This window comes from Rana temporaria, chromosome 4 (assembly GCF_905171775.1).
Source record: "Rana temporaria chromosome 4, aRanTem1.1, whole genome shotgun sequence".
NCBI lineage: Eukaryota > Metazoa > Chordata > Amphibia > Anura > Ranidae > Rana > Rana temporaria.
Genome location: NC_053492.1, coordinates 371453169 through 371481012, shown reverse-complemented (window position 1 = coordinate 371481012; position 27844 = coordinate 371453169). Strand labels below are relative to the sequence as shown.

The window sequence follows — 27844 nt, the reverse complement described above, 5'->3', positions numbered from 1 at the left end:
GAAGGCTTATGGTCTTTCCTCTGAGACAATTTTTGATTTTTTTTTTCCTAAATAGCTTCCTTTACCTTAGTGCAGTCCTCCTTCACTTCCCTCATCCTTCCATTTTGCTTTTAACCGCTTGCTGACCAGCCGCCGCAGTTTTACGGCAGCAGGCCGGCTCTGCTGGGCGAGATCATGTATATCTACCACCAAAAGAAAGCTCTATTTGACCAGCAATATGGTCCGGGGCTGAAGTGGTTAAATGTCCTTATTCCTTCTGAGAAATCCTCACTTCCTGTTTTTCTGTCTGTAACTACACACCCTTAATGCGAGGCTTCCTTCCTGGTGTGGAGAAAGCCTCTTGAGGGGGGAGGGGGTGAGTAGGAGTGTCAAGGTGGCCACTAACACACAGCTCCTTTCTCTATCTGCAAAGTAGAGAGTGTCCTGACTTGCCTGCTCGCCCCCTCCCCCCTCAAGAGGCTTTCTCCACACCAGGGAGAAAGCCTTGCATTACGGTGTGTAGTTACAGACAGAAGAACAGGAAGTGAGCATTTCTCAGAAGAAATAAGGACATTTAAAAGCAAAATCGAAAAGATGAGGTAAGTGAAGGAGGACTGAACTAAGGTAAAGGAAGCTATTTAGGGGGGAAAAAAAATATCTTTTACAACCCCTTTAAGGTGGTTGTAAACCTCAGACATAATATATATACAAAGCATATCCCTCTATAGTGTGTACTAGTTTCAGTTAGGAGCACCAAGTATAATTCTGGTCTGCTGCTTACTACCTCTGCTATCAGCATGAATCAAGTTTTACTGACACTATGAGAAAATGAGAGGTGGGACAGGGGACACAACTTCTGATTGACAGCCTCAGCTCTGCTCTGTGTGTTGTGTCAAGAGGGGGGGTGATCCTTTCCCTCCAATCAGCTCTCATACTTCTCCTCACTGAACTCTGCAGGCCCAGATCCACGAAGAACTTACGGCGGCGCATCTATTGATACGCCGCGTAAGTTCTACGATGCGCCGGCGTATCTTTGTTTTGTATTCACAAAACAAGATACGCCTGAATGTGGGCTAGATCCGACTGACGTACGTCTTAGTACGCCATCGGATCATAGGTGCATATTTACGCTGGCCGCTAGGTGGCGGTTCCCTTGATTTCCGTGTAGAGTATGCAAATTAGCTAGATACGCCGATTCTCAGAACGTACGTCCACCCGGTGCATTTTTTTACGTCGTTTGCGTAAGGCTTTTTCCGGCGTAAAGTTACCCCTGCTCTATGAGGCGTACGCAATGTTAAGTATGGACGTCGGGCCAGCGTCGAATTTTCCGTCGTTTGCGTAAAACGTTCTCGAATAGGGCTTTGCGTAAATTACGTTCACGTCGTCTAGGCATTGAGCGGGCGTAATTTTAATTTGAAAATTCGACGTGATACTGAGCATGCGCGCGCATGCGCCGTTCGAAAAAAAACGTCATTTACGTGGGGTCATGCTTAGTTTACATAAAACACGCCCCCCTGTTCCTCATTTGATTTAGGCGCGTTTATGCCGGAACATTTACGCTATGCCGCCGTAATTTTAGACGCAAGTGCTTTGTGAATACAGCACTTACCTCTCAAAGTTGCGGCGGCGTAGCGCAACTACGATACGCTACGCCTATTTAAAGTTACGCCTATCTACATGGATCTGGCCCTGCAGAGTTTAACTTCAGCTCTCTGTCCGTTTTTTTTAAACGCTCAGACAAGCTTTATAAATTCTGGGCTTTAAATGGATGTAGAGAAGACTGGAGATGAACAGATACACTTTACTGGGTATATGTAAGGGTTTACAACCACGTTGTCTTTCCTAGACAGTTTGTACAGTTTCTATCTGTAATTCATGCTTATGTAAGATAAGCATCATCAAAGGTTGCCGAGAGCCATCTTTTGTGCGCTAACCACTTCCTATTTCCTTCATTTTGACAGCACTTTTATAATTACAATGTCTAACAATGGCTGTTTTTTCCTTTTGTTTCCAGAACACAAACCGTGCAGTTAACCACAGATATAAGCACTTTGATTGGCTATACGAGCGTCTTCTAGTGAAGTTTGGACTAGCCATTCCCATTCCTTGTCTTCCAGATAAACAAGTCACAGGTAACTTCTAAGAGTGTGTTAGTTTCATGTTAGCATGAAAAGCTGAATCCCGGGAAAAGTAATTAAGATGGATAATTATGTTTATGCTCAAGTTTAGTTGCGATCAGCTCACAATGCCACGTTTGACATTTCCTACAATGTGTACAGCATTCAGATAGTGTGGACTGCAGTGGGCCTCAGACCACTGGAACTTGAATTCAAAGGCCATTTTCATCTGGAGCCACTTATCACAAAAATAGCCACAACCTGGACTTTATAGACATACTGCCCCAGACCGTAACCTGACCTTGCTGTTTGAAACAGTACTGTTTGGCAAGACAGTGTTTGCACCCACCTTGATCACTGGGTTTTCCATCATTGGGCCACTTAAGGCTGAACTCTAGGCAAACGGCTAAATACACATATGAAATACATATATGGGAGTGGTTTTACCATCTAAATAATTTGTAATTCTGCTCATCTTGTTGTTCAATTAACCCAGTCCTTCCAGGTAGCACAAGACGTTTTTCAACTCCTAAATGCATAGTGTGGTGACCTGCGTTTTCCTCCATTGGATTAATGGGGTCACCACTAGAGCACATAGAAAACAATTGTTTCCTATGTGCCCCATTCACATTATAATGCAACTGGGATGTGCGGTGAGCTGTGGTAAAACGCAGAGGTGTTTCTGATTTTGGACTAGCTTTTGTTGAACAGAGAGGTGTACACATGCAGGGCCGGTGCCAGCACTAGGCAAACTGGGCAGCCGCCTAGGACGCCCTGCTGCCTAGGGGCGCCCGGCCACTGGTGTTTCTACTCTTTTATCTCTCCAGCAAGAAACTAAGTCTCCACATCAGCGAGCAGCCGCCGCTCCAATCGCACATGAGCGCTGGTGGGCTGCATTTGATGGCGTTTCATTAAAAAGGTGGGGTATACATAGGCAGGGCAAAGAGGGTGGAGCCGGAGAGGACGGCAAAATTAGGTTTTCGCCTAGGGTGTCAAAAATCCTTACACCAGCCCTGTACACATGTACTGAAAATCATCCAGTGCCTGCTGAACCAGCTGACTTTTGGGACATGTGTACCCGGCTTTAGTATTGCATCTTCTTTAGTAATACATTTCCCTGTGTTTTGGCTTTTTAACCACTTCCAGCTCGGTCAATAGTATATTGACGTCCGGGAAGTGGTTCTGAAATCCTGACTGGACGTCTATTGACGTCCTGCAGGATAACAGCCGCCGCGCGCCTGTGGGGGCATGCAACGCGGCGATCGGTGATGCGGGGTGTCAGTCTGACACCCTGCATCTCCGATCTCGGTAAAGAGCCTCCGGCGGAGGCTCTATACCACGTGATCAGCCGTGTCCTGACAGACGCGAGTAGAGGAGAGCCGATCGGCGGCTCTCCTGACAGGTGGGGTTCACACTGATTGTTTATCAGCGCAGCCCCCCCTCGGATCCCCACACTGGACCACCAGGGAAGCCACCATGGCAACCTAAAAGCAATAAAAAAAAAGAGCACAATAAATGCCAATCAGTGCCCACAAATGGGCACTGACTGGCAACATGGGCACTCACTGGAGTGATGCCCAGCAATGCCATCAGTGCCACCCCTCGGTGTCCATCAGTGCCACCTCTCAGTGCCCATCTATGCCCAGTGCCCACCTAGCAGTGCCCATCTGTGGTACCCATCAGTGCCACCCATCAGTGCCGCCCATGAGTGCCCATCAGTGCCACATACCAGCGCTGCCTATCAGTGCCCATCAGTGCTACCTCATCGGTGCCCATCAGTGCCACCTCATCGGAAAACGTACTTATTTACAAAAAATGAAGAGAAAAAAATAAATGTTTTTAAAAGTATTTTTTTAGTTGTTGCGCAAAAAATAAAAATCGCAGAGGTGATCAAATACCACCAGAAGAAAGCTCTATTTGTGGGAACAAAATGATAGCAAATGTGTTTGGGTACAGTGTAGCATGACCGCGCAATTGTCATTCAAAGTGCGACAGCGCTGAAAGCTGAAAATTGACTTGGGCAGGAAGGTGCGTAAGTGCCTGGTATGGAAGTGGTTAAAAATGCTGTAAGTATGAAAAAAATACCTGTTGATCTGCCGGATCAACCTCTCTCTCTTGCTGGGCTGTATAATACCAACCTCTATCCTCATCTCTATAACATAAGGAGGAGATGTTCTGTTGTGCAGAAAGTGATAACTCAGACTACAGCTTGGAGGTTCAGTGGTGCAGAGGCATCATTGTCAACTCAATGGATTTCCAACCAGTCCTTTTCCGGCTATAGTCGGTCGGCGGTTGGGGGCAGTGGGATGCATGTTTCAGCACATCACACAGCTACCTTTTTTTTTATGTACCGTATTTTCCGGCGTATAAGACGACTCGGCGTATAAGACAACCCCCTAATTTTCCAGCCAAAATGTTGGTTTTGTGATATACTCACTGTATAAGACTACCCCCTTCCTACTAGTCATGCCTCGCCTCACGGTGCCACCATTACATGCCAGACTGTGCCCCATTACATGCCAGACTGTGCCCCATTACATGCCAGACTGTGCCCCATTACATGCCAGACTGTGCCCCATTACATGCCAGACTGTGCCCCATTACATGCCAGACTGTGCCCCATTACATGCCAGACTGTGCCCCATTACATGCCAGACTGTGCCCCATTACATGCCAGACTGTGCCCCATTACATGCCAGACTGTGCCCCATTACATGCCAGACTGTGCCCCATTACATGCCAGACTGTGCCCCATTACATGCCAGACTGTGCCCCATTACATGCCAGACTGTGCCCCATTACATGCCAGACTGTGCCCCATTACATGCCAGACTGTGCCCCATTACATGCCAGACTGTGCCCCATTACATGCCAGACTGTGCCCCATTACATGCCAGACTGTGCCCCATTACATGCCAGACTGTGCCCCATTACATGACCAGACTGTGCCCCATTACATGACCAGACTGTGCCCCATTACATGACCAGACTGTGCCCCATTACATGACCAGACCGTGCCCCATTACATGACCAGACCGTGCCCCACTACATGACCAGACCGCGCCCCATTACATGACCAGACCGTGCCCTTACCTTATCCCATGTGAATCGCGGCCGTGTAAGCTAACATCTTACCTTACCAGAATCGCGGCCGTACGATTTTTCAAAAGCCGCGCCTTCGACGTCTTCTGTTCCGTGATAGGCGGAAACAATCAGCTTCCCAGGAGGCACTGTGTTCGCCTATCACGGAGGCCCTCTCGTCCGAGGCCGAGAGGGCCTCCGTGATAGGCGGACACTAAACACAGGACGAGAGGCCCTCCGTGATAGGCGGACACTGAACATAGTGCCTCCTGGGAAGCTGATTGTTTCCGCCTATCACGGAACAGAAGACGTCGGAGGCGCGGCTTTTGAAAAATCGTACGGCCGCGATTCTGGTAAGGTAAGATGTTAGGTTACCGGCGTATAAGACGACCCCCGACTTTTAAGAAGATTTTAAGGGGTTAGAAAGTCTTCTTATACGCCGGAAAATACGTATGTAGAAAAGAAGAGGGGGTTGGGACTTTGATGTATGCATGAGAGAACTCAAAGATAAGTGTAATATGGATGCGTTTATCTAAAACACATAACAGAGCATGCGATTTCGAATGTAAACATAATAGTAAACATACAGGACAGTGCATATAAAAAGCATGATGCAAAAACCATAAACATTGTATAACAACTTATTCCTCGCATTATTTAAAAATATAGAATCATTAAACCCAAGGGTAGGTCCTAAAACTGAAACATGTAGCATCTGTGTAAGCCCGAGACGCCTTTCATGGCATTATAGCCATTTTTTATGAATGAACTTTATTTAAAGTGTACAAAAGTGACATAGCATTCACGTTGTTGTACTGAAGGCTGTGAGTAAATGCAGCATGTTTGCATTTTATCACAGCTTACCGCACTGCACTTCTGGGTTGCGTTGCATTGTGAATACGATGCATAGAAAACAGTGGGGTAGATTCAGGAACAATTTCCGCCGGTGTAGACTGAGATGCGCGGCGTAAATGCCAATTTGCGCCGGCGTATCTCCGCGCCGTATTCAGCAAACAATATTACGCCGTAACGTAGATTTTTTTTTTTCGTTTGGACCTTTCCACGCCGGTGCGGCGTGGGCGCCCATTTACGCTGGTCTGAACTAGCGCGGCCCTGGTTTTTATATTTTAAATATGCAAATGAGGGAGTTGGTCCGATTCAGCAAATTACGAATTGCCGGCGCAGGCTACTCCCGGTGCGTGTAACTCTGGTTTGCAGCGGAAAGTTACCCTTTATAAAGCAGGGGTAACTTTACACCAAACTTGCAGAGGTCAGCTGGAGAGCAGCTAAAGCAGCAGCGTTACAAACGACCTGAGCAACAACACTTGCTGGACAACACATAGAGGCGGTCCCCATGTTGGGAGAGGCCCTCAATAATTACAGCCCTCTCCTCTGGGCTGAAATTGGTCATCCGCCCACCTGAGGATTCCTCATCAGCCATAACTGCCCCACCACAATGCAAACCACCTAGCTTGGAAAAAAAAAGCTTCAGTACATTTGCACCTGCAGGGCGGAAGTCTGGGCTGATTCATGGACTGGGCTTTGGTAGTGGGTCGGCGGAGCTCAGGGATCACGCCGGGGCGCAGTTCTGAGCATGTGCAGATTGGGGCATTTACCCCTGGATGTCACTGAGCATGTGCGGTCTAAGATGCCCCCCGGCGTGACCCCTGCGCCACGCTCCCCGCTTCATTAGCATAGGGAGCCACCCATTTTATTCTACCCCGCCTTACGCCGTGTAAAATCCGCCACGCCGGGGCAAGAGACAGGAAAAAAGTTTCCTGAATCACTAGCATGCCTCTCTGCGCTGCTCCGGCGCAGTGTAAAAAAGATGCACTGCGCCGGACCAAAGATCCGCTGATGTTCCTGAATCTGGCCCAGTGTGTCCGATTGGTGACCTGGGGAAAATGCCAGTCATTGCACTGTGTGAATTAACCCTTAGCTTTTAGTGCATACATACCCTGTGAGGGTCAGAATTTAACTCCACAGAGTCTGTTGCACCTTTGAGTTTATGGTGCAGTCCAGCTCACAGCAGTAGTCTGGGAGTTTCTGCTCCGTCTGGAGAGAGCAAAGACTTGCGTAACATTAACCCAATATGACAGTACAGCGTGTGTTTTCTACATTGTGTCTGGCACAGGGAAATTGTTTTCCAAATGACTCACAGGCTAAGCAGGAAAAAGGCCTGCAGTCACGTGAAGGCAGATAACAATACCGGGGACTGTTATTGCTGAGGCTAATATATTAAATTATTTTTGAATTACAGGAATTTGTAGAATATTTTCTTGAATGCACTCAACCAGCCAGCTATCTATTTGAATAAAAAAGAAACAATTGTGTTCAAGTTTTACGTTTTTGCTTTTGATTGAGTTTGTGGTTTTCGTTCTGACTCGCTGTCTAAACAGAGTGTTTAGCAAACCATAGAGTAGTCATTTATATTTTTTCATTCATGGGTTGAACAAAAAAAAACAACAAGCCGATTCCCCCATCCACCACATTTATGGTGGATGGGGGAATCCTTCCCGCTGAGTCATTGTATTCTGACAACGGGGAGACTTACTGGCCCAGATTCTTAAAGGACTTACGACGGCGCAGCGCCATGTACGCCGTCGTAAGTCCTAATCTGACCCGTCGTATCTATGTGACTGATTCTTAGAATCAGTTACGCATAGATATCCATTAGATCCGACAGGTGTAAGTCTCTTACGCCGTCGGATCTTAAGTACATTTTTTTTGGCCCGCTAGGTGGCGCTATCTTTGAAATCAGCGTTGAGTATGCAAATTAGCTAGATACGCGAATTCCCGAACGTACGCACGGCCGACGCAGTAAAGTTACAACGTTTACGTTAGGCTTTTCCCGGCGTAAAGTTGCCCCTGCTATATGAGGGGCAGCCAATGTTAAGTATGGCAGTCGTTCCCGCGTCGAAAATTTTAAAAGTTACGTCGTTTGCGTAAGTCGTCCGTGAATGGGGCTGGACATCATTTACGTTCACGTCGAAACCAATGACGTCCTTGCGACATCATTTAGAGCAATGCACACTGGGAGATTTTACGGACGGCGCATGCGCAGTTCGTTCGGTGCGGGGACGCACTTCATTTAAATGATACACGCCCCCTACCCGCCGAATTTGAATTCCGCCGGGTGATTTACGCTACGCCGCCGCAACTTACGGAGCAAGTGCTTTGAGAATACAGCACTTGCCTGTGTAAGTTGCGGAGGCGTAACCTAAATGAGATACGTAACGCCTGCACAATTTTGCGCCGATCTACGTGAATCTGGGCCACTGCCTTTAGAAAACATTGAGCTAAAGCAGCAGTGCTGATTGAGTGGAAAAACACCAGCAGGCTGGTTGTACAGAAGTCGATCTGTAATTTGACTTCTGTACAACCAGCCTGCCCATTCATGGATCGAAATTAATCTGGTCCCTGTTGAACTGGACAAATTTCAATCCATGTATGGCTGGCTTTCATATTTGCATTCACTGATAACCACCTTCACAGATAGATAAACATTTTTTAGTTTTAGGTGATAGGTTTTTATTCCTTTCCTACTCTATCACTTTATTTTTTCTGTCTTTGTCCCATTAGGGATATTTCCCTTCATTTCTTGTACCAGAGATGTAGCAGTAAGGCTACTTTCACACCTAAGCGCTGGGGTCGTCATCGGTAAAGCGCCGCTATTTTTAGCTGGGCTTTACCGTCTATTTTGCAGAACTTTTCGACCGCTAGCAGGGTGCTTTTAACCCACACTAGCGCCCGAAAAAGGGTTAAAACCGCCCGCAAATCCCTGCTGCAGCAACGCTTTGGCGGCACTGCCCATTGATTTCAGTGGGCAGGGGCGCTTTAGGAACAGTGCATACACCGCTCCTACAGCGCTGTACAGATGCGGCTAGCGGGAATTTTTTTACCGTCCTGCCAGCGCACCGCTCCAGTGTGAAAGGCCTCGTGCTTTCACATTGGAGTGAAAGGAGAGGCTCTTTCAAGGCGCTATTTTTAGCATTATAGCGCTTGTAAAGCAGCCAAAGTGTTAAAGCCTCTAAAGCAGCGGTTCTCAACCTGGGGGTCAGGAACCCCCTCAGGGGTCGATTGATGATTTGCCAGGGGTCACCGAATCCTATGCTGTTCCTGAAGCTTGCACCGCTCTCTCAGCCTTTTTGCGGCCGCCCAGCAGGCCTGTCCCTGGAGCTTGTGGCCACCCACTCAGCCTCTTCGCAGTCGCCCATTCAGTTAACGGCATGGCTGGGGGGTGGAGACCAGAGGTCAGCTGACTGGTGAGGAATGTGAAGTGGGAGGGGCTGGAGGAGACCCTATCTCCTGATTTTGGCATAGGTGTCACTGACACCACAATGTCCCCATTACAGTTCACAGATCAGCAGATGACCTTGATCAAGAGCACCTAAGTTGGCTGATCAGAACTCCCCCCAGCACTGCCACTCATCCCACCCCCCCCCCCCCCCCCACCAAGCAGTAAGAGAAGAAATGAAAATAGAGAATACATGAAAGGGAAAGAGGGGGGGAACAAATAAAAAAGAAAGAATTAGAGAAAGAACAAAAAAGACGGCTAGAGAGAGGGATGGGAAAATACAAGAAATTAGGATAGAGAGAGATAAAAGGGAAAGAAAGGAGAACAAATTGTAAGAGTAGTACATCCTAAAGTGTACCATAAGGGGTACTACTGTACGAGAGGAAAGGACTCAGGGAGCACTAAATGTCCCTGGGTTAGGGGCGCAAATTACTTGTCTTGCCTTGGGTGCTGACAACCCACGCTACAAAAATAATTTTACTCATAGGGGTCCCCACAACTTGGGAAATTTTAACAAGGGATCACGGCACTAGTAAGGTTGAGAACCACTGCTCCAAAGAATATAAGGAATTCCCCTTTCAGAGGTCAATGGAAGAAGAGACCCCCCCCCCGATGGAAAATGTAACTTCAACCATTGTTCGGGTCGCAACTGTGAAATTGTGGGTTCCCCGTTTTTTTTTGTTTTTTTTTACGTGGTAGAAAATGGTCATTGGGACCTGTATAGAGGTTGGAACTACCTAATCTACAGAGACTAAAATAAAAAAACCTGACAAGGCACTCTAACTCTTCATGCACACTGGGCCCTTCTGAGTGCTTTTCTCCTGACAGGAGAAAAGCAGTGTTAAAAAAACGTGTTTTTCAAATGCATGTTGACGCATTCAAGCTCATCAGTATTCATTTTTTCTGGCCATTGAAATGAATAAATGCTCAAGCACTGAACGTGCCTAGCATTTAGGCATGTGTAGACGCGTTTAGGTGCGTCAGGCATTTTTTCTGCTGAATGCGATTTTGGTGCGTTCAGATTTCTGCCTCTAACCGGCCCTACCTCTAAACTCCTGCTTGAATACATAGGCTAACACAGCGGACGTTTAGGGGCAGAAAAAAGTCACATGCATGTAAAGTAAGAGTTTGAAAGCTGCAGTGTGCATGAGGCCTTATAATGAATTTTTCATGCATCTTGTACTGAAAGCGGAGCTCCACTCGTTTTTTTTAATTAAAAGTCAGCAGCTCCAAAAAGTGTAGCTGCTGAATTTTAATAAACACACACTCACCTGTCCCATGATCCAGCGATGTGGCCGCCGAATCATCGGTTCTCTCCCTCTCCTCTGCACCAGCATTGCAAGTGTGGGCACCCGTGCTGCGACATTCGGAACACGGAATTGATTGCTTAAACAAATGTATCATAAAAAGTTAGAGTGACAACAAAATGTGCTCACCAGATGGCTCTGGCCAGCAGGTGACCATAAGACATAAAGTAACTCCTCAATTCCTGAAAACAATTCAACAATCTCCTTCCAATCAAGTGTTTATATGTGTAGTGAACTTGGTCGAATGAACCCGGGACCAACCAGATCAAATCCTAAGGGGCAGATCCACATACATCTGCGCTGGGCGCAGCGTATCTAAGATACTCTACGCCGCTGTAACTTACTTTTAGTTGGTTTGAATCCTCAACGAATCCGCGCCATAAGTTACAGCGGCGTAGCGTATCTCTCACGGCGTAAGGGCGCGGAATTCAAATTCGGCGGGTAGGAGGCGTGTTTCATTTAAATGAAGCGCGTCCCCGCGCCGAACGAACTGCGCATGCGCCGTCCGTAAAAACTCCCAGGGTGCATTGCTCCAAATGACGTCGCAAGGACGTCATTGGTTTCGACGTGAACGTAAATGGCATCCAGCCCCATTCACGGACGACTTACGCAAACGACGTAAAATTTTCAAAATTATACGCATGAACGACGGCCATACTTAACATTTGCGTACGCCACCATATAGCAGCTTTAACTATACGCCAGAAAAAGCGGAATGGAAACGACGTAAAAAAATGTGCCGGCCGGTCGTACGTTCGTGAATCGTCGGAAATAGCTAATTTGCATACTCGGCGCGAATTTCAACGGGAACGCCACCTAGCGGACGCCGAAAAATTGCATCTTAGATCCGACGGCGTATGAAGACGTACACCTGTCTGATCTAGCCGAGATGCCGTTGTATCTTGTTTTGAGGATTCAAAACAAAGATACAACGCGGGAATTTTGAAATTACGCCGGCGTATCAGTAGATACGTCGGCGTAATTTCTTTGTGGATCTACCCCTTAGTGTCTATCCCCCGCTCCAATCTCCCACATCTGCAAATCAAGCTCGGCCAAAAAGAGCCAGGGAAGGCAGATATAATGTAGTAACGCTTGTTTGTTGTTAAATTTTTCCAGCAGGGGAGTGCAGCCGTATATCGGGAACTTCCTGATGACACGTGCTGAAACGTGAAATGCAAGCTAGGTCTGACACGCACTTCACGTCACTTCCGCTGGGGGGTTAAACGGACTTGTGCAGACTTCCACCGCACTAGGTGTTCCCAATTCTACTGATGCACTCCCCTGCTTATTATAAATGCACTCTCTATTCCCCTACAAAGGAAAGTGGTATTGATTATGAATGTGTTCACCTATGATACCATTCTTTAAGCCTGCACACTTTTTTTCACAGACTTTTTCTTTTCTTTTGCACATTACAGGTCGTTTTGAAGAAGAATTTATAAAGATGCGTATGGAGAGGTTACAATCATGGATGTCTCGAATGTGCCGCCATCCTGTTGTATCAGAGAGTGATGTTTTCCAGCAGTTTCTTAATTTTCGAGATGAAAAGGTATCCCATAACTGCAGATCTGTTTTTACCTCTTATCGGATTCTAGTAAAAACTGAACTAGAACTATGACCTCCCACATTAAAAAAATAAATAAAAATAAATGTGCTCCAGCACTTAAAGAGCAAGTTCACCTTTTCCTGAAACACGAAAAGGCGAACTAATTCCCGATTTAGTGAAGTCATGTGCTGCCAGTGTAGTGCTTTGTCCAGGAGTGAGTATCCATCTTAATGCTCACAATGGCAGGAGCTCAACCACGTAACACTTCTCACTAATGGGAAGTGCTTCTTCTCGGACACCATACTGGAAGAAGAAGCAGCCTCAGATGCGCTTTTCATTGGTCAACAAGGTCCTGTAGCTGCTCTACCCAATGAGTGTTTGCCATTGCAAGCATTATGGATGATACATACTTGGAGCTGTGTATTGCGGTGTGCCGAGTGCTAGACCCCGACAGCATGGGACATCGCGGCCACTATGTGCACGGGTTCCAGTGGGGTGGCCAGGATACTTGGAGTTAGTTTACCTTTTTGTTTTTCGTGAAAGGGTGAACTTACCCTTTAACCACTTGGCACCCGCGCTATAGCCGAATGATTACTACGGCGCAGACCCCAAATGCCGTGAGGACGTCCTCCCCTTCATGCACTCCCCGCGTGCCCCTGTAGGGCGCGCGATGTGATCACCCGAGCCACTTAGACTCGGGTGATCACAGATCCGAGCAAGGGGCCGGTCCCGGCCCCTTACCACATGATCAGCTGTCAGCCAATAACAGCTGATCGTGTGAGGTAAACAAAAGCCGGTAATCATTTTTTTTTTCTCCTGACAGCGTGAGGAGAAAAAAAAGCCGATCACCGGCTTATGTGTAAGGGACATCCTGCCTCCTCTGTGCTAACAGTGCCACCTGCCATTGCCACCTGCAAGTGGCATCAGTGCCACCCATCAATGCCCATGAGTGCCACCTATCAATGCCCACAAGTGCCACCTATCAATGCCCACCAGTGGTGCCAATCAGTATCCATTACTGCCACCCATCAGTATCCATCACTGCCACCTATCAGTGCCTATCACCACCAGCTATCAGTGCCCACCAGTGCAGCCCATCGGTGCCCACCAGTGCAGCCCATCGGTGCCCACCAGTGCAGCCCATCGGTGGCCACCAGTGCAGCCTATTGGTGCCCATCAGTGCAGCCTCATTAGCGTATATCAATGAAGGAGAAAAATTACCTGTTTGCAAAATGTTATAACAAAATATAAAAAACAAGTATAAAAACAAAATGGTATTTACATTTTTTTTAATAAAAACTAAAAACCGCAGAGGTGATCGAATACCACCAAAATAAAGCTCGATTTGTGGGGGGAAAAATTTAAAAAATGTATTTGGGTACAGTGTTGTATGACTGCGCAATTGTCATTCAAAGTACGTCAGCGCTGAAAGCTGAAAATTGGTCTGGGCAGGAAGGGGGTTTAAGTGCCCAGTAAGCAAGTGGTTAAATCCAATTGCACCATCACCTACTAATTTTACCTTAAAGTGGTATTAAACTCAAAATCAAAAATGTATTTTATCGCAGCTTACCAATTCTGAGATGTGATGGATGCATTCATTTTCTTTTTTTTGGTTTTCTTTCTTCTATTTTCATCTGATGATGTAAAAACTCTATCCCAAAAGGAACCAAAGATGTTTGCTGTGACTTCTTATAAAGTTTTATTTACAGTTTTGCTTAAATTTGTTGGGTAAATGTCCTAGTCACATTCTGCTGCAGAAGCCTGTAACTTGCCCATTAGCAATTCACCCGGCCCTACTCATTGCTTTCTAAATTCACAGCACCACCCCTGCTGCTGAAACCCTCCCCTTCGAGCTCCAGTGTCTGGGAAGGGGAGTTTTTGAGACGCTAATCAAGGAGGAGGGGTAATGCTTTATTTTTATATATTTTTTGCTTCATGGGACATGTGCATCACCTAGTAACTGAATTTAGGACTGGTTTAAACTGACACACAAGGCTAAAAAAGAGAAAAGAAAGCAGGGTGCACCGACCTAGTGTGATACCGTATAAAAGGGGTTTTATTACATATATTAAAACAATAGTTATACTCACAAAATGAGTTGTAAACAGCGCTTTGACAAACAGTACAACTGGTACACAGCAACGCCAGAAGAACACGGTGACAACACGGATCAAGTGGTATCTGACTGGTGTTATGGCTGACGCGTTTCAGGGGCGTACCCCTTTCCTCAGAGCCTTGGTGGTCTGTAGTTCTGTTAAACTGACACACAGTAGCCTTTAGGGGTTTTTTCACACCAGCAAGCTGCACTGAACACACAGCTTCCGGTGTGTGCTGGTAGGAACAGTTCAGATGCACCGATCTTGGTGCATCACACGGTTTACTTTTTTTTTTAGAACTTTATTGAAATGTCACAAGTAACATTTTATTTAGTTCTGTTCACTGCAGTAGCGCTAGTTTTGGAGTCACAACAGGCTGTACTTTTTATCAGTGTACACCATTGCAAAGATGGTCAAATGACTTCATAGAAAACAAGGCAAATTGCCTTTGTCTTTACGCTGGGATTGCTTTAGGCCAGGCTGTCTAGTGCGGTCCCAATGCAATTTACTTTGTTGGAGTTAATTTTATTAATCAGGTGACCTCATTGCAAAAGATATCTCTTAATGGGCCAATGGAATTTTCAGTTACTCCCTTTGTTCCTTAGTGTCCTGATAGGGATGAATGTACTCTCTGGGTAACTCTGGGAAGTTCAACCAATCAGTGCTAAGCAGTGCTTAAAATAAATGATCTCTGGTAGGTGACCTTCAAATATTACCATGAAGGCCATGGATGAGGATAATTAAATTAACAATAAACCTTTTTACTGGCAATGGAGGGCCCTTCATGTAAAATTAGAACCTGTTTAGGTTTCAGTGAATCTGTTTAGTAGTACCTAAAGCAGTACAAACACAGATGGCGGACTGTTTGTTATGGAAGCAGCTTAGCAGTCCTTGTGTGGATAGTTCACAGCTGGCTTGTCACTATACTTTTGTTGGCGAAATCGTTTATTTTCTTGTCTTTATAAAATTTACATTCTATATCTTGCATGATTTGATTCCAGAAAGGTGTGCATGTCCGCTATTAAAAAAGGGCCTGTCACTATTTAGCTACATAAATCTATACAGTATTACTGTATGCGGTTATATGTATCACTGTGCGTCTGCATGTATGTTTGCATGTGTGTATACCGGTATATATATATATATATATATATATATATATATATATATATATATATATATATATATATATATATACAGTGCAGACCAAAAGTTTGGGCACACCTTCTCATTCAAAGAGTTTTCTTTATTTTCATGACTATGAAAATTGTAGATTCACACTGAAGGCATCAAAACTATGAATGAACACATGTGGAATTATACATAAAAAAAAAGTGTGAAACAACTGAAAATATATTTCATATTCTAGGTCAGGGACATGCAATTAGCGGACCTCCAGCTGTTGCAGAACTACAAGTCCCATGAGGCATAGCAAGACTCTGACAGCCACAAGCATGACACCCAGAGGCAGAGGCATGATGGGACTTGTAGTTTTGCAACAGCTGGAGGTCCGCTAATTGCATATCCCTGTTAGGTTCTTCAAAGTAGACTTCTATGTTTTAAAGGAGAAGTACAGCCAAATCTTGTTTGGTTGGGCTTCTCCTGTGGTTCACAGGAGTGCTGTTCGTTCTGTACTCCTGTGACCCGTTTTCAGCAGACAGTGGGCTGGAGCCCGTTGTCAGCTGACGTCACAGAGCCTGCCTTGCTCGGGGCAAGATCGCAACATCGAAGTCGGGATTGGCCCACATGTCTGGACCAGCACCTGGCTCAGCCTCATAGTGAGCTGCTGGGAGCCTGAGCCGGCCGATCCCACCCCCTACACAGCCCAGCGTTCCAGTAAGCGTGGGGGGAAGGGGCAGAGCAGACAGCGGTGACTGACAGTCACCAGCTCTCTGCTCTCCTCTGAGGCACATACAAAGTCCCACCCTGCTCAACCTTTTTTTGACACATAATCGCTCTCTCTGCTCAGGGAACTCTGAGAAACAAGTGATCAGTGGTGTTTGATCGCTCGGTTCTCAGTCTCAGGCCCCGTACACACAACAGAGTTTCTCGGCAGAATTCAGCGAGAAACTCGGTCAGAGCCGGATTCTGCCGAGAAACTCTGTCGTGTGTACACTTTCGGCCCGATGGAGCCGCCGAGGAACTCGTCGAGAAAATAGAGAACATGTTCTCTATTTTCTCGTTGTTCTATGGGAGAACTCGGCCCGCCGAGCTCCTCGGCGGCTTCAGGGCTGAACTCGCCGAGGAACTCGATGTGTTTGGCACGTCGAGTTCCTCGGCCGTGTGTACGGGGCCTTAGACCAATTTCACCCTGAGGGCGTATTGCAGGCGCTATAGCGTTAAAAATAGCGCCTGCAATCCACCCTCAAACAACTGCTCCATTGTCTCCAGCGTGAAAGCCTGAGGGCTTTCACACTGGAGCGTTGTGCTAGCAAGACAGTAATCTTTGGAGCGGTGAAGGAGCGGTGTGTTTACCGCTCCTCCACCGCTGCTGCCCATTGAAATCAATGCGACAGCGCGGCTATACTGCCCGCAAAGCGCCGCTGGCTGGGGTAACAACGCCCCGCTAGCGACCAAAATGCGCCCCAAATCCGCCCATAGCATCGGCGGTAAAAATAGCAGAGTTTTACCGCCGACACTATAGGCGGCTCAGTGTGAAAGGGGTCTAAGAGCCAACGGGGGACAGATGCAACATCGGATCGATGCTGCATACACCTAGGTAAGTATGATTCTGCAAAAAATAAAAATACTTCTTGTTATCCTGGCAGATTACCAGTTTTGTTGCGTAATCTTTGGTTTACTACATCACATTTGCTTTTGCATGAGATCCCATGCTTGCACAGTGGACACAGCGTTTATTTAGGAATGCACATAAAGCCACAGACACTCTACTGTTGCCTAGAGAGCGTTGAGTGGGAGCAACATGACTTACAGTCACATGTAGTATTACAGATTGCGTGACTGCATGCACAGGGCTGGGAAAAAAGGAAGCTGGAATACAAAAGCAGCCTTTGCAAACACATCTAGCCAACTCTTTAGTGGAGGTCACTTCCATGTGTATATTGCATATTGTTTGTGTATGATAAGCAGTTTTTTTCAGCAGGGTGTGTAATGAGAACAATGTCATTTTGGTGCAAGGTTCAGCAGAAAAGGTGACCAATTCTCTTTAAAATGACAGTAAATAAATTCCTGACATATCATGATGTACAGCTATAGTATAATGTTTTAGAAGAGCTCCATGCCTTAAAGTAAAACTATAGGCAAAACTTTTTATTTCATTTGGATAGAGCAAGAGAGGGTCATAACTCCTATCTGATTTTTTTCTCACTATCTGTGTCCCATTGGGGAGATTTCCCTTCACATCATGTCCCATAGCCAAACAGGAAGTGAGAGGAAATCCCTGCAACTTAAGGAAATTCCTTGAGGACCCCCAGGTCACCAGAACTAATGTTCCCATTGGAAGATTTCCCCTATATAACTGTTCTGGGACAACCCAAAATTTGGGATTTTCTTTTACTTTCACTTTCAATGATAATGGTAAACGGGACAAATAGAGAGGGTGAATCTCTTTAATGGTGGCACAGATGGAAATAAAAACCCGCAAGCGTTCTAATTCCTTTCCACCCTATCCAAACAAAATAAAAAGTTTTGCCTTTAACCACTTAAAGACCCCTTCACGCCGATATACGTTGGCAGAATGGCACGACTGGGCACATCCACGTACATGTACGTGGCTCTTTAAGCCCAGCCGTGGAGTCCCGCGATCGGTCCCCGGAGCTGAAGAACGAGGAGAGCTGGGTGTAAACACAGCTTCCCCGTTCTTCACTGTGGCTGTTTTTCCTTTTATAGGGAAACACAATCGATGACGTCACACCTACAGCCACACCCCCTACAGTTAGAAACACAAATGAGGTCACAGCGCCCCCTTGTGGTTAACTCCCAAACTGCAATTGTCATTTTCACAGTAAACAATGCATTTTTAATGCATTTTTTGCTGTGAAAATGACAATGGTCCCAAAAATGTGTCAAAATTGTCAGAAGTGTCCGCCATAATGTCGCAGTCACAAAAAAAATCTCTGATCGCCGCCATTAGTAGTAAAAAAAAAAATGCAATAAAACTATCCCCTTTTTTGTAAACGCTATAAATTTTGTGCAAACCAATCGATAAACGCTTATTGCGATTTTTTTAACCAAAAATAGGTAGAGGAATACGTATCGGCCTAAACTGAGGAAAAAAAATAATGTTTTATATATTTTTGAGGGATATTTATTATAGAAAAAAGTAAAAAATATTGAATTTTTCTCAAAATTGTCGCTCTATTTTTGTTTATAGCGCAAAAAATAAAAACTGCAGAGGTGATCAAATACCACCAAAAGAAAGCTCTATTTGTAGGGAAAAAAGGACGCCAATTTTGTTTGGGAGCCACGTCGCTCGACCGCGCAATTGTCAGTTAAAGCGACGCAGTGCCGAAACGCAAAAACTGTCCGGGTCCTTTAGCTGCCTAAAGGTCCGGGTCTTAAGTGGTTAATCATACTTTAAACATCGCTGCTACTACAGGAGCTTTGCGTTTTTGAAGCAGCTCAATGCTATCCTGTGCCCATGCTCAACGTTTAGATGCAGGAAGAAAAAAAAACTTCTGGTTTGCGTTTCTGATTGGGCTTTCTGGCAAAAAAACTTGCACAAACTGTGGAATATAAATATGAGCGTTTTTTTTTTCTGTGAGGGGAACAGACCTTTTTTTAAGCGCAGTGTGCATGGAGCCTAAAGGAGAAGTAGGGCCGAAGCTCTTTTGGCCCTACTTCTCCTGTGTGTCACAGGAGTGGACTTTGTTCTGCACTCCTGTATACGTTTTTAGCCGACAGCAGGCTAAAGACTCTGGAGAGATCCCAACTTTAATGTCAGGATCCACTCAGATGCCTGCCCGGCAGCTCCAATCCCCTTCCACAGTGTGGCGCTCCAGTGCTGGAGGGGCAGAACAGAGAGCCAGTGACTGAAGGTCTGCCCTGTGAAGACCACAAACCAAGTTCTCGATCTTAGAAGCGATGGGACAGATGTAGCATCAAACTGATGCTGCATCCACCTATGTGAGTATTAATGTGTTTTTTTTTCCTGGCCTCCTTAAAGTGGATATAAACCCGATTCATGAAATTTTACCTAAGCACATTATCTGTAGGGTTTTCTTATCTCTCTCCAAAACACTAAGTCCTGTGTCTTTCTGCTGCTCTGTTCTTCTATTATCAGTGTGATAACTTTTTACAAGTTCTCTGTCAACCAAGATAAAACCAGCCTGAAAATTCTGTCGTGGGAGGTTGCTATACATAGATTGACAGAGAGGTTGTCTTGTCACAGCACAGCACTGCACATTCCTTTGTTTCTCTACCTATGTGGAGAGGGGGGGGGTGTGCCTTTCCTCAAATCAGCTGTCTTGGCTGTATGCCAGGAATCCACTCCCAGTGCTGAACAGGATGAGAAAATCTCTAATACATTGTGCACTTTCTAAAGAATATAGAAAGCTGAAGACAGCAGATATATATGTAAAACTTATGTAGGGAGATTTGTTTAATCTCTGTGTATCATCTGAGGCTTTTCACTTCACTTGGTATATGTGAGGGTTTACATTCACGCTGTCTTTGAGCTTTGCCTAGGTTGAGATGAGGTAATTAAAGCGGAACTGTACTGCATCTGAGCATCCATCCTTGTCTCAATGCTTTATTTTGCTGAGAAATCACTTTGAAAACCACCCCTTTAGCATTTCTGGCAGTGGCCATCTTATGCAAGGTCAGATCATTCAAGTAGAATTTACTTCCTAAAATCCATCTGCCCTTAGCTTAGGCAGGCAGTTGTGCTTCGCTCAGAAATCCTCTCCTCTCCTCTTGAAGACTCCTGGGATGTATATGACATAATTTGCCTGGGCATGGAAACCAGGAAGTAATTGAATAAATGTAAAATAAAAGTTTAAAACAAGTACTGTATTTATTGGCGTATAACACTCATTTTTTTACCCTGAAAATAGAGGGTAAACTGTGCCTGCGTGTTATACGCAGGGGCCTGTGGAAAGTTTTTTTTCCCTGAAACTTCCCTCTTAAAGTTAGGGTGCGTTTTATACCCCTGTGCGTGTTATACGCCGATAAATACGGTAAATATGATATTCTTTCCCATCTATTTACTAATGCTAGCAGCATAAGGATTAAAAATATTCAGTGTTGACTGAGAGAGTCCCATACCTCCCAACTTTCTGAGATGGGAATGAGGGACACCTATCAGCAAAAGTATGTAGGAATAGGACACACCCCTTACCACGCCCCCTTAAATGAGAAGTGCACAAAAAATAAGATTGGTTAAACCCACAAGTGCTTTTTTACCACTACTATTCCTTTATATTGTCTTTTGGAAATTACAAATGCAGAAATTTAGAAATCCAGATGAAAGGTTTAGCACTGGGAAACACTTTCTGATAGAGAAAAAGTGCATTTTATATATGTAACGGAATGGCCCGTGACACCCAGAGACTTTTGAAGGATGGGGGTACTCCTGTGCCAGTTTCACTAATGACTCTTGGGTCATCCTATGTCCTTTTTGGGCATAGGATGACTGAGAAATTATATCTCGGATTACATGAGATGGGACATTAATGATAATTCATGTATTGCAGGATCTTGGAATATTACAGGTTGTTTATTCTGACCCCCAACAGGTCAATAAGAATGTGTCATTCAATGTGTAACATAGACTTTTGAGATGCTAATTGAGTCTGCTACTGTGGTGATGTGAATTGGAGCTTGGTAGCCAGTCTGGCTGCCTATTATGGGATGTTTAAGTGTCTTGCTGTGATTACTGTCTGTTGTCCATTGTGTTAATTAGGTCTGCTCCTAAGACCTTTCATTGTGTATGCTAATGACACTGTTTTGTGTAAAGAGTCTATTGATAATAGATGTGGATTGAGGGGGAACTCGTTAAGAGCCCATTGTGTGATGTTTTGGGTGGAGAGTTTCATTGTCCCTGTAGCATACTTGTAACTGTATGTAACAAGCTGAGTGTACCATTAAAGTATTCATTCATTTTGGAACCAGTAACAGAGCTGTGTGTCTCGTTATTCTGGGAAATGGAATGGGTCCTGGCGGCTGGATTGTCGGATAAGCTGTCGTGGGTTGGTGGAATGGAAAATCGTGAACGGTGGTGACCATTACAATATACATCTGTATGGATCAGACCAAAATGAGGGACAAATGAGGAGGAAAGAGGGACAGAGGGACATTGCTCCAAATCAGGGACAGTCCCTGGAAATCAAGGACAGTTGGGAGGTATGGTGTCCTCTCTAATTTGCTGCAGGCAGGAAGAAGCATTAGTTCAGTCTCTTCTCCTTTAGTGACCAGACTGCAACAATTATTACTTTGTAGCAAGACACAGTAAAAGGCAGCAGGGGACTGATCTGTGCCACACATTTGTGAATATAGCCAAGAACTGCACAGGCACCAAGATTTACATATTTGTGCAATCTCTAAGCAATTCTCTTACACCAGTAAGTGCATGCTAACCTGAATAGTGCCTGAGCACAAAGACAGCTCTGTCCCAATACAGAGAGAAACATTGCAGGGAGAGTACTGTGATTTCTTTAAAAGATGATAAATGGCTAAATTTTACATTTGCACATTACTTGAAAAAATATACTGATCCAGTTAAAGCCCTGATGCATTCATGGCAAATGTAGAATGTCATTAAAGGAATTGCCCTGAATATTTGTGTGTTTTCTTATTTTGATAGGAATGGAAGACTGGCAAGAGGAAAGCAGAAAAGGATGAACTGGTTGGCAGTATGATATTTTCCACAATCGATCCTGAAGCCGATGACCTGGACATGTCAGAAGTGTAATTGCCATTTTTTATATTTAATGTACAATATAATGCATCCTTCCTATATGATGTATGCACATTTTTTCCAACTATATCACAGAGATAGCATGAAAGTTTAGTGCTTTAAAATGCAGCTTTTTAAAGGGGTTGTAAAGGTACAATTGTTTTCCCCTAAATAGCTTCCTGAAGTAGGACTGCATTAAGGTAAAGGAAGCTATTTAGGGGAAAACAATTGTACCTTTACAACCCCTTTAATACCTACAGTGAGAGAATAAAGTCTCCTGCTGATTTTGTATATTTGCCCACTGACAATGAAATGATCAGTCTATAATTTTAATGGTAGGTTTTATTTTTACAGTGGTAAAATAACAAAATAACAAAAACAAAAAAATCCAGAAAACGGCATTTAAAAAAAGTTATAAATTGATTTCTATTTTAACCACTTCAGCCCCGGGAAAATTTTACCCCCTTCCTGACCAAAGCACTTTTTACAATTTGACACTGCTGTGTTTTAACTGACAATTGTGCAGTCATGCAATGCTATACCCAAATTTTTCTTTTGGTGGTATTTGATCAGAGCGCCAATTTTGGGAAAAAAATAAAACAATATTTTTTACTTTTTGCTATAATAAATACCCCCAAAAATGTTTTTGGGGGTATTTATTTTTGTTTAGGCCAATATTTTTGGTCAAAAAAAATCGTAATAAGCATATATTGATTTGTTTGCAAAAAAGTTATAGCATCTACAAACTACGGGAAAGATTTATGGTGTTTTTTTTTTGTATTATTATTATTTTTTTTACTAGTAATGGCGGTGATCTGTGATTTTTAGTGGTATCATGACATTACGACGGACAGATCGGACACTTTTGACACATTTTTGGGACCATTGGCATTTATAGAGCAATCGGCGCTATAAATATGCACTGATTACTGTATAAATGTCACTGGCTTGGAAGGGGTTAACACTAGGGGGCGATCAAGGGGTTAAGTGTGTGACTAGGAGAGATGACCGATCGCTGTTTCTACTTTGTAGAAACACACAATCTGTCTTCTCTCCTCTGACAGCACAGGGATTGGTGTGTTTACACACACAAATCCTGCGCGCCCTCTGATGGCTCTCCTGGGCAAAGCCATATATATATATATATATATATATATACGGGATTTCGCCCAGGAGAGCCATTCTGCCGCAGTATATCTGTGTGAACCGGTCGTGAAATAAGTATTTGACCCCTTCGCAAAATATGACTTGGTACTTGGTGGTCAGATGTTTCTTGTAGTTGGCCACCAGGTTTGCACACATTTCAGGAGGGATTTTGTCCCACTCCTCTTTTCAGATACTCTCCAAGTCATTAACCGCTTCCATACAGGGCTTTTATACACACCTCATTACCGGGCCTATTCTGGCACTTCTCTCCTACATGTAAAAATCATCATTCTTTTGCTAGAAAATTACGCAGAACCCCCAAATATTATATATGACACCCTAGGGAATAAAACATCGGTCATTACAACGTTTTATCTTGCACGGTATTCGCGCAATACTTTTTCAAACGCCCTTTTTTGGGAAAAAAATTGTTTCATGAATTAAAAAAATAACAAAACAGTAAAGTTAGCCCAATTTTTTTATATAATGTGAAAGATTATGTTACACTGAGTAAATAGATACCTAACATGTCACGCTTTAAAATTGCGCATACTCATGGAATGGCGCCAAACTTCGGTACTTAAAAATCTCCATAGGCAACGCTTTAATTTTTTTTTACAGGTTACCAGTTTAGATTTACAGAGGAGATCTGTTGCTGGCACTCTAACGCACACGGCGATACCTCACATATGTGGTTTAAACGGCGTTCACATATTTCGGCGGGACTTACGTGTACGTTCGCTTTTGCACGCGAGCTACCAGGGACCGGGGCGTTTTAATTTTATTTTTTATTCTTTTATTTATTTTTTTACTTATTATTTTTTTTTTTTTTTTTTTACACTTCTTTTCTATTTTTTTTTTTTTTCACTTTTATTCCTATTACAAGGAATGTAGACATCCCTTGTAATAGGAATGTGTGTGACAGGTCCTCTTTATGGAGAGATGCGGGGTCAATAAGACCGCACATCTCTCCTCCAGGCTGGAAACCATGAGATTGGTGAAAATAAATTCACCGATCTCATGAATACTGTTGCTTACTAGCCGCAATCGCGGCTTTGTTTACTTACGGGGACCTGGGCGTGACGTAATCACATCGCGCCCGGGTCCTCCGACGGTCATAGAGATGACTGGTGACCATCTGGTCACCAGTCATCTCTATGCTTCCTGCCTACGCCGGACGATTCTTTCTCCGGGCCCCCGCTGGCACGGGAGAGCCCGGAGAAGCACCGGATGACGGCGGGAGGGGGGGATGTCCTCTCCCGCCACCTGTAAGAACGATCAAACGGCGGAACCGCGCCTATGATTGTTCTTATGTTGCGCAGAATCGCCGGCAGAACAAAAGGATATCTGGATGATGCCTCTAGCTGCAGGCATCATTCAGATATCCACCCGCAAAGCCCAGGACGTCATTTGGCGTCCACCCAGGATGGGAGATCCCATCTGTGGACGTCAAATGACAATGGGCGGGTATTGAAGTGGTTAAGGTTTTGAGGCAGACATTTGGTAACTCGAACCTTCGGCTCCCTCCATATATTTTTTTATGGGATTATAGTCTGGAGACTGGCTAGGCCACTCACTCCAGGACCTTAATGTGCTTCTTCCTGAACCACTCCTTTATTGCCTTGGCGTGTTTTGAGTCATTGTCATGCTGGAATCCACAACCCATTTTCAATGCCCAGCTGAGGGAAGGATGTTCTCACCCAAGATTTGATGGTACAAGGCCATGGCCCCTTTGATGCAGTGAAGTTTGTCCTGTACCCTTAGCATAAAAACACCCCCAAAGCATAATATTTCCACGTCAATGTTTGACGGTGGGGATGGTGTTCTTGGGGTAATAGGCAGCATTCCTCCTCCTCCAAACATGGCGACTTGAGTTTATGCCAAAGAGCTCAATTATGGTTTCATCTGAACACAACACTTTCACCCAGTTCTCCTCTGAATCATTCAGATGTTCATTAGCAAACTTCAGATGGTCCTGTAAATCTGCTTTCTTAAGCAGGGGGGCCATGCAGGAGCTGCAGGATTTCAATCCTTCGCGGGGTAGTGTGTGTTACCAATTGTTTTCTTGGTGACTATGGTCCCAGCTGCCTTGAGATCATTGAAAAGATTCTCCTGTGTAGTTCTGGGCTGATTCCTAACCATTCTCATGATCATTGAAACTCCTCGAGGTGAGATCTTGCATGGAGCCCCAGACCGAGGGAGCTTGACAGTTGCTTTGTGTTTCTTCTATTCGTGAAAAATCGCACAAATTGTTGTCACTTTCTCACCAAGCTGCTTTGCAATGGTCTTGTAGCCCATTCCAGCCTTGTGTAGGACTACAGTCTTGTCTCTGATATCCTTGGACAGCTCTTTGGTCTTGGCCATGGTAGAGAGATTGACATCTGATTAATTGCTTCTGTGGATAACTGTATTTTATACTGGTAACAAGCTGAGATTAGGAGCACTCCCTTTAAGAGAGTGTTCCAAATCTCAGCTCATTACCTGTATAGAAGAGATCTGGAAGCCAGAAAGCTTGCAGATTGATAGGGGATAAAATACTTATTTCACTCATTAAAATACAAATCAATATATAACTTTATTGAAATGCGTTTTTCTGGATATTTTTGACTGATCATTTCTTTGTCAGTGGGCAAATGTACTAAATCAGCAGTAGATCAAATACTTCTTTCCCTCATTGCAAATCCACCTACATGCCTGCCTTCCTACACTGCAGTGAACACCCCCTGCCCCTTCTACAGCTGCTTATTTACTTCTGGTCCAGCGCAATGGGGCTTCTTCTGGTGTAGCTTCCATTGGGAATCTGTTTGCCACTGGCCATTCTTACACACTATGTCCCTATAAGCTATAGGGATCATTCAAGCCTACTGTATGTGTACAGGTGTGGCCCATGTTGAACAAATGTTTGTGAGACAGGACAAAATCACTAGAGGAGTTTATGGTTCTCCATTGGAAGTAATTAAAGCGGAGCTCCACCCATAAGGGGAAGCCCTGTGCTGGATCAAGAGAGGACACAGGTAAGTGCTTTAGAGTACATCCAAACAAATGGTAAGCAAGTCTAAGGCCCCTGTCAGTTTTTTAGGCGGACCTGAACGGGCGCTCCGTGCACCTCTATGAAGCCATGCCCGCTGACATCCACCAAAGTGTGACGGAGGAAAACCCTACTTTCCCATCCGTCTGGCGGATCAGATTGTCATCTGCCTGCTCAGCGGGGATCGGCAGAGCGATCCCTGCTGAGCTAAAGTGGAGCCCGCACACGGACAGCCCCATGTGAAAAGGCCCTAACAGTTAATTTTTTTTGGAAAGAAGTCACATCCAAAGTAGAAAAGTAAATCCCCTGTCTCCTCTAGAGAACGACTGTGGAAGTGGAAGCAGTGGTCTCTCTGCAGATTTCCAGCACACCCTCTGCTGATTATGAGCCAGATCTCTCCAGTCACCTAGGAGCATGAGCTTTGCAGAGTAAAAAGTTTAAGCTCTGACTCAGCAGGGAGGGGTATTGAACCTCTGCTGAGAAACCACTACAGTGACACAGAGAGCAAGGGTGCTTCTTCACAGCATGCTGACAGGGGTCAGGCTTTTCTACTCAAGCTGTAGCTGCTTTCTAAAGAAAACAAACTGTAGAGGTCTATTTACACATGTGTTTATCAATCCATGCCAGTGCTACATTGTAAAAGCAATGTATTTCAGTAGGAGCAGTTCACACCCCCGTGTTGCTAGAACGGTCTGTACTTTTTTTAGGGGCAATGCATGTAAATGATTCTAAGCGTGCCACAACATATATAAACACAAGCATCCAAACAGTCTGAGGAAGTTTGCTTTACAAATAAAGCTTAGTGCAGTAATAAAATAAATTAAAAAGTATTACGGTACAATGCAGCACGTGTTAAAATGCAACGCAGCATGTCAACGCACATGTATTTACGTGCGATCATTGCATACATTGTGGTGTGAATGGACTCTTAGGGTTTGTAACAACACCCCGAGTATGAAAGGGGTTAAAGTCGTTTAGGACATTCCATTCCCGAACACAAAGGCAGCTTCCAAACACTCCAATCAGCCGAACAAGAAACCCATACGAATATTTCTACCCCAAGTATGAGACGAGGCTCTGTGTTAAGGGTCAAGCAGAAATCAGACTTTATTAGCATCAGACTACAAGTCTTAAATACAGTAGAAAAGGAGGTGTAAACCTGCTCATATTACTCTGGAAATACACCTGTGACCAGAAACCTAATTAACATGAGCTAAATAACTAATCCCTTTAACCACTTCCCGACCGCCGCATGTATATGTACGTCCACACGTACAGGCAAATGGGCGTACAGGTACGTCCTTGCCTTTCCGCGGGTCGGGGGTCCGATCGGGACCCCCCGCTACATGCGACGGTCGGATTCCCGTGGGGAGCGATCCGGGACGACGGCAT

At 44.8% G+C, this 27844-nt stretch overlaps 1 protein-coding gene across 1 annotated transcript in view; it reads left to right on the top strand.

Annotated features, from left to right (window-relative positions):
* Positions 1-27844, top strand: part of SNX9 (sorting nexin 9) — a 159315-nt gene that overhangs the window by 98601 nt on the left and 32870 nt on the right. Inside the window, exons 9-11 of the mRNA XM_040350956.1 lie at positions 1994-2111; positions 12200-12330; positions 22186-22289. Of these exons, the coding sequence (XP_040206890.1) occupies positions 1994-2111; positions 12200-12330; positions 22186-22289 (353 nt within the window). The remainder of the gene's footprint in view (positions 1-1993; positions 2112-12199; positions 12331-22185; positions 22290-27844) is intronic.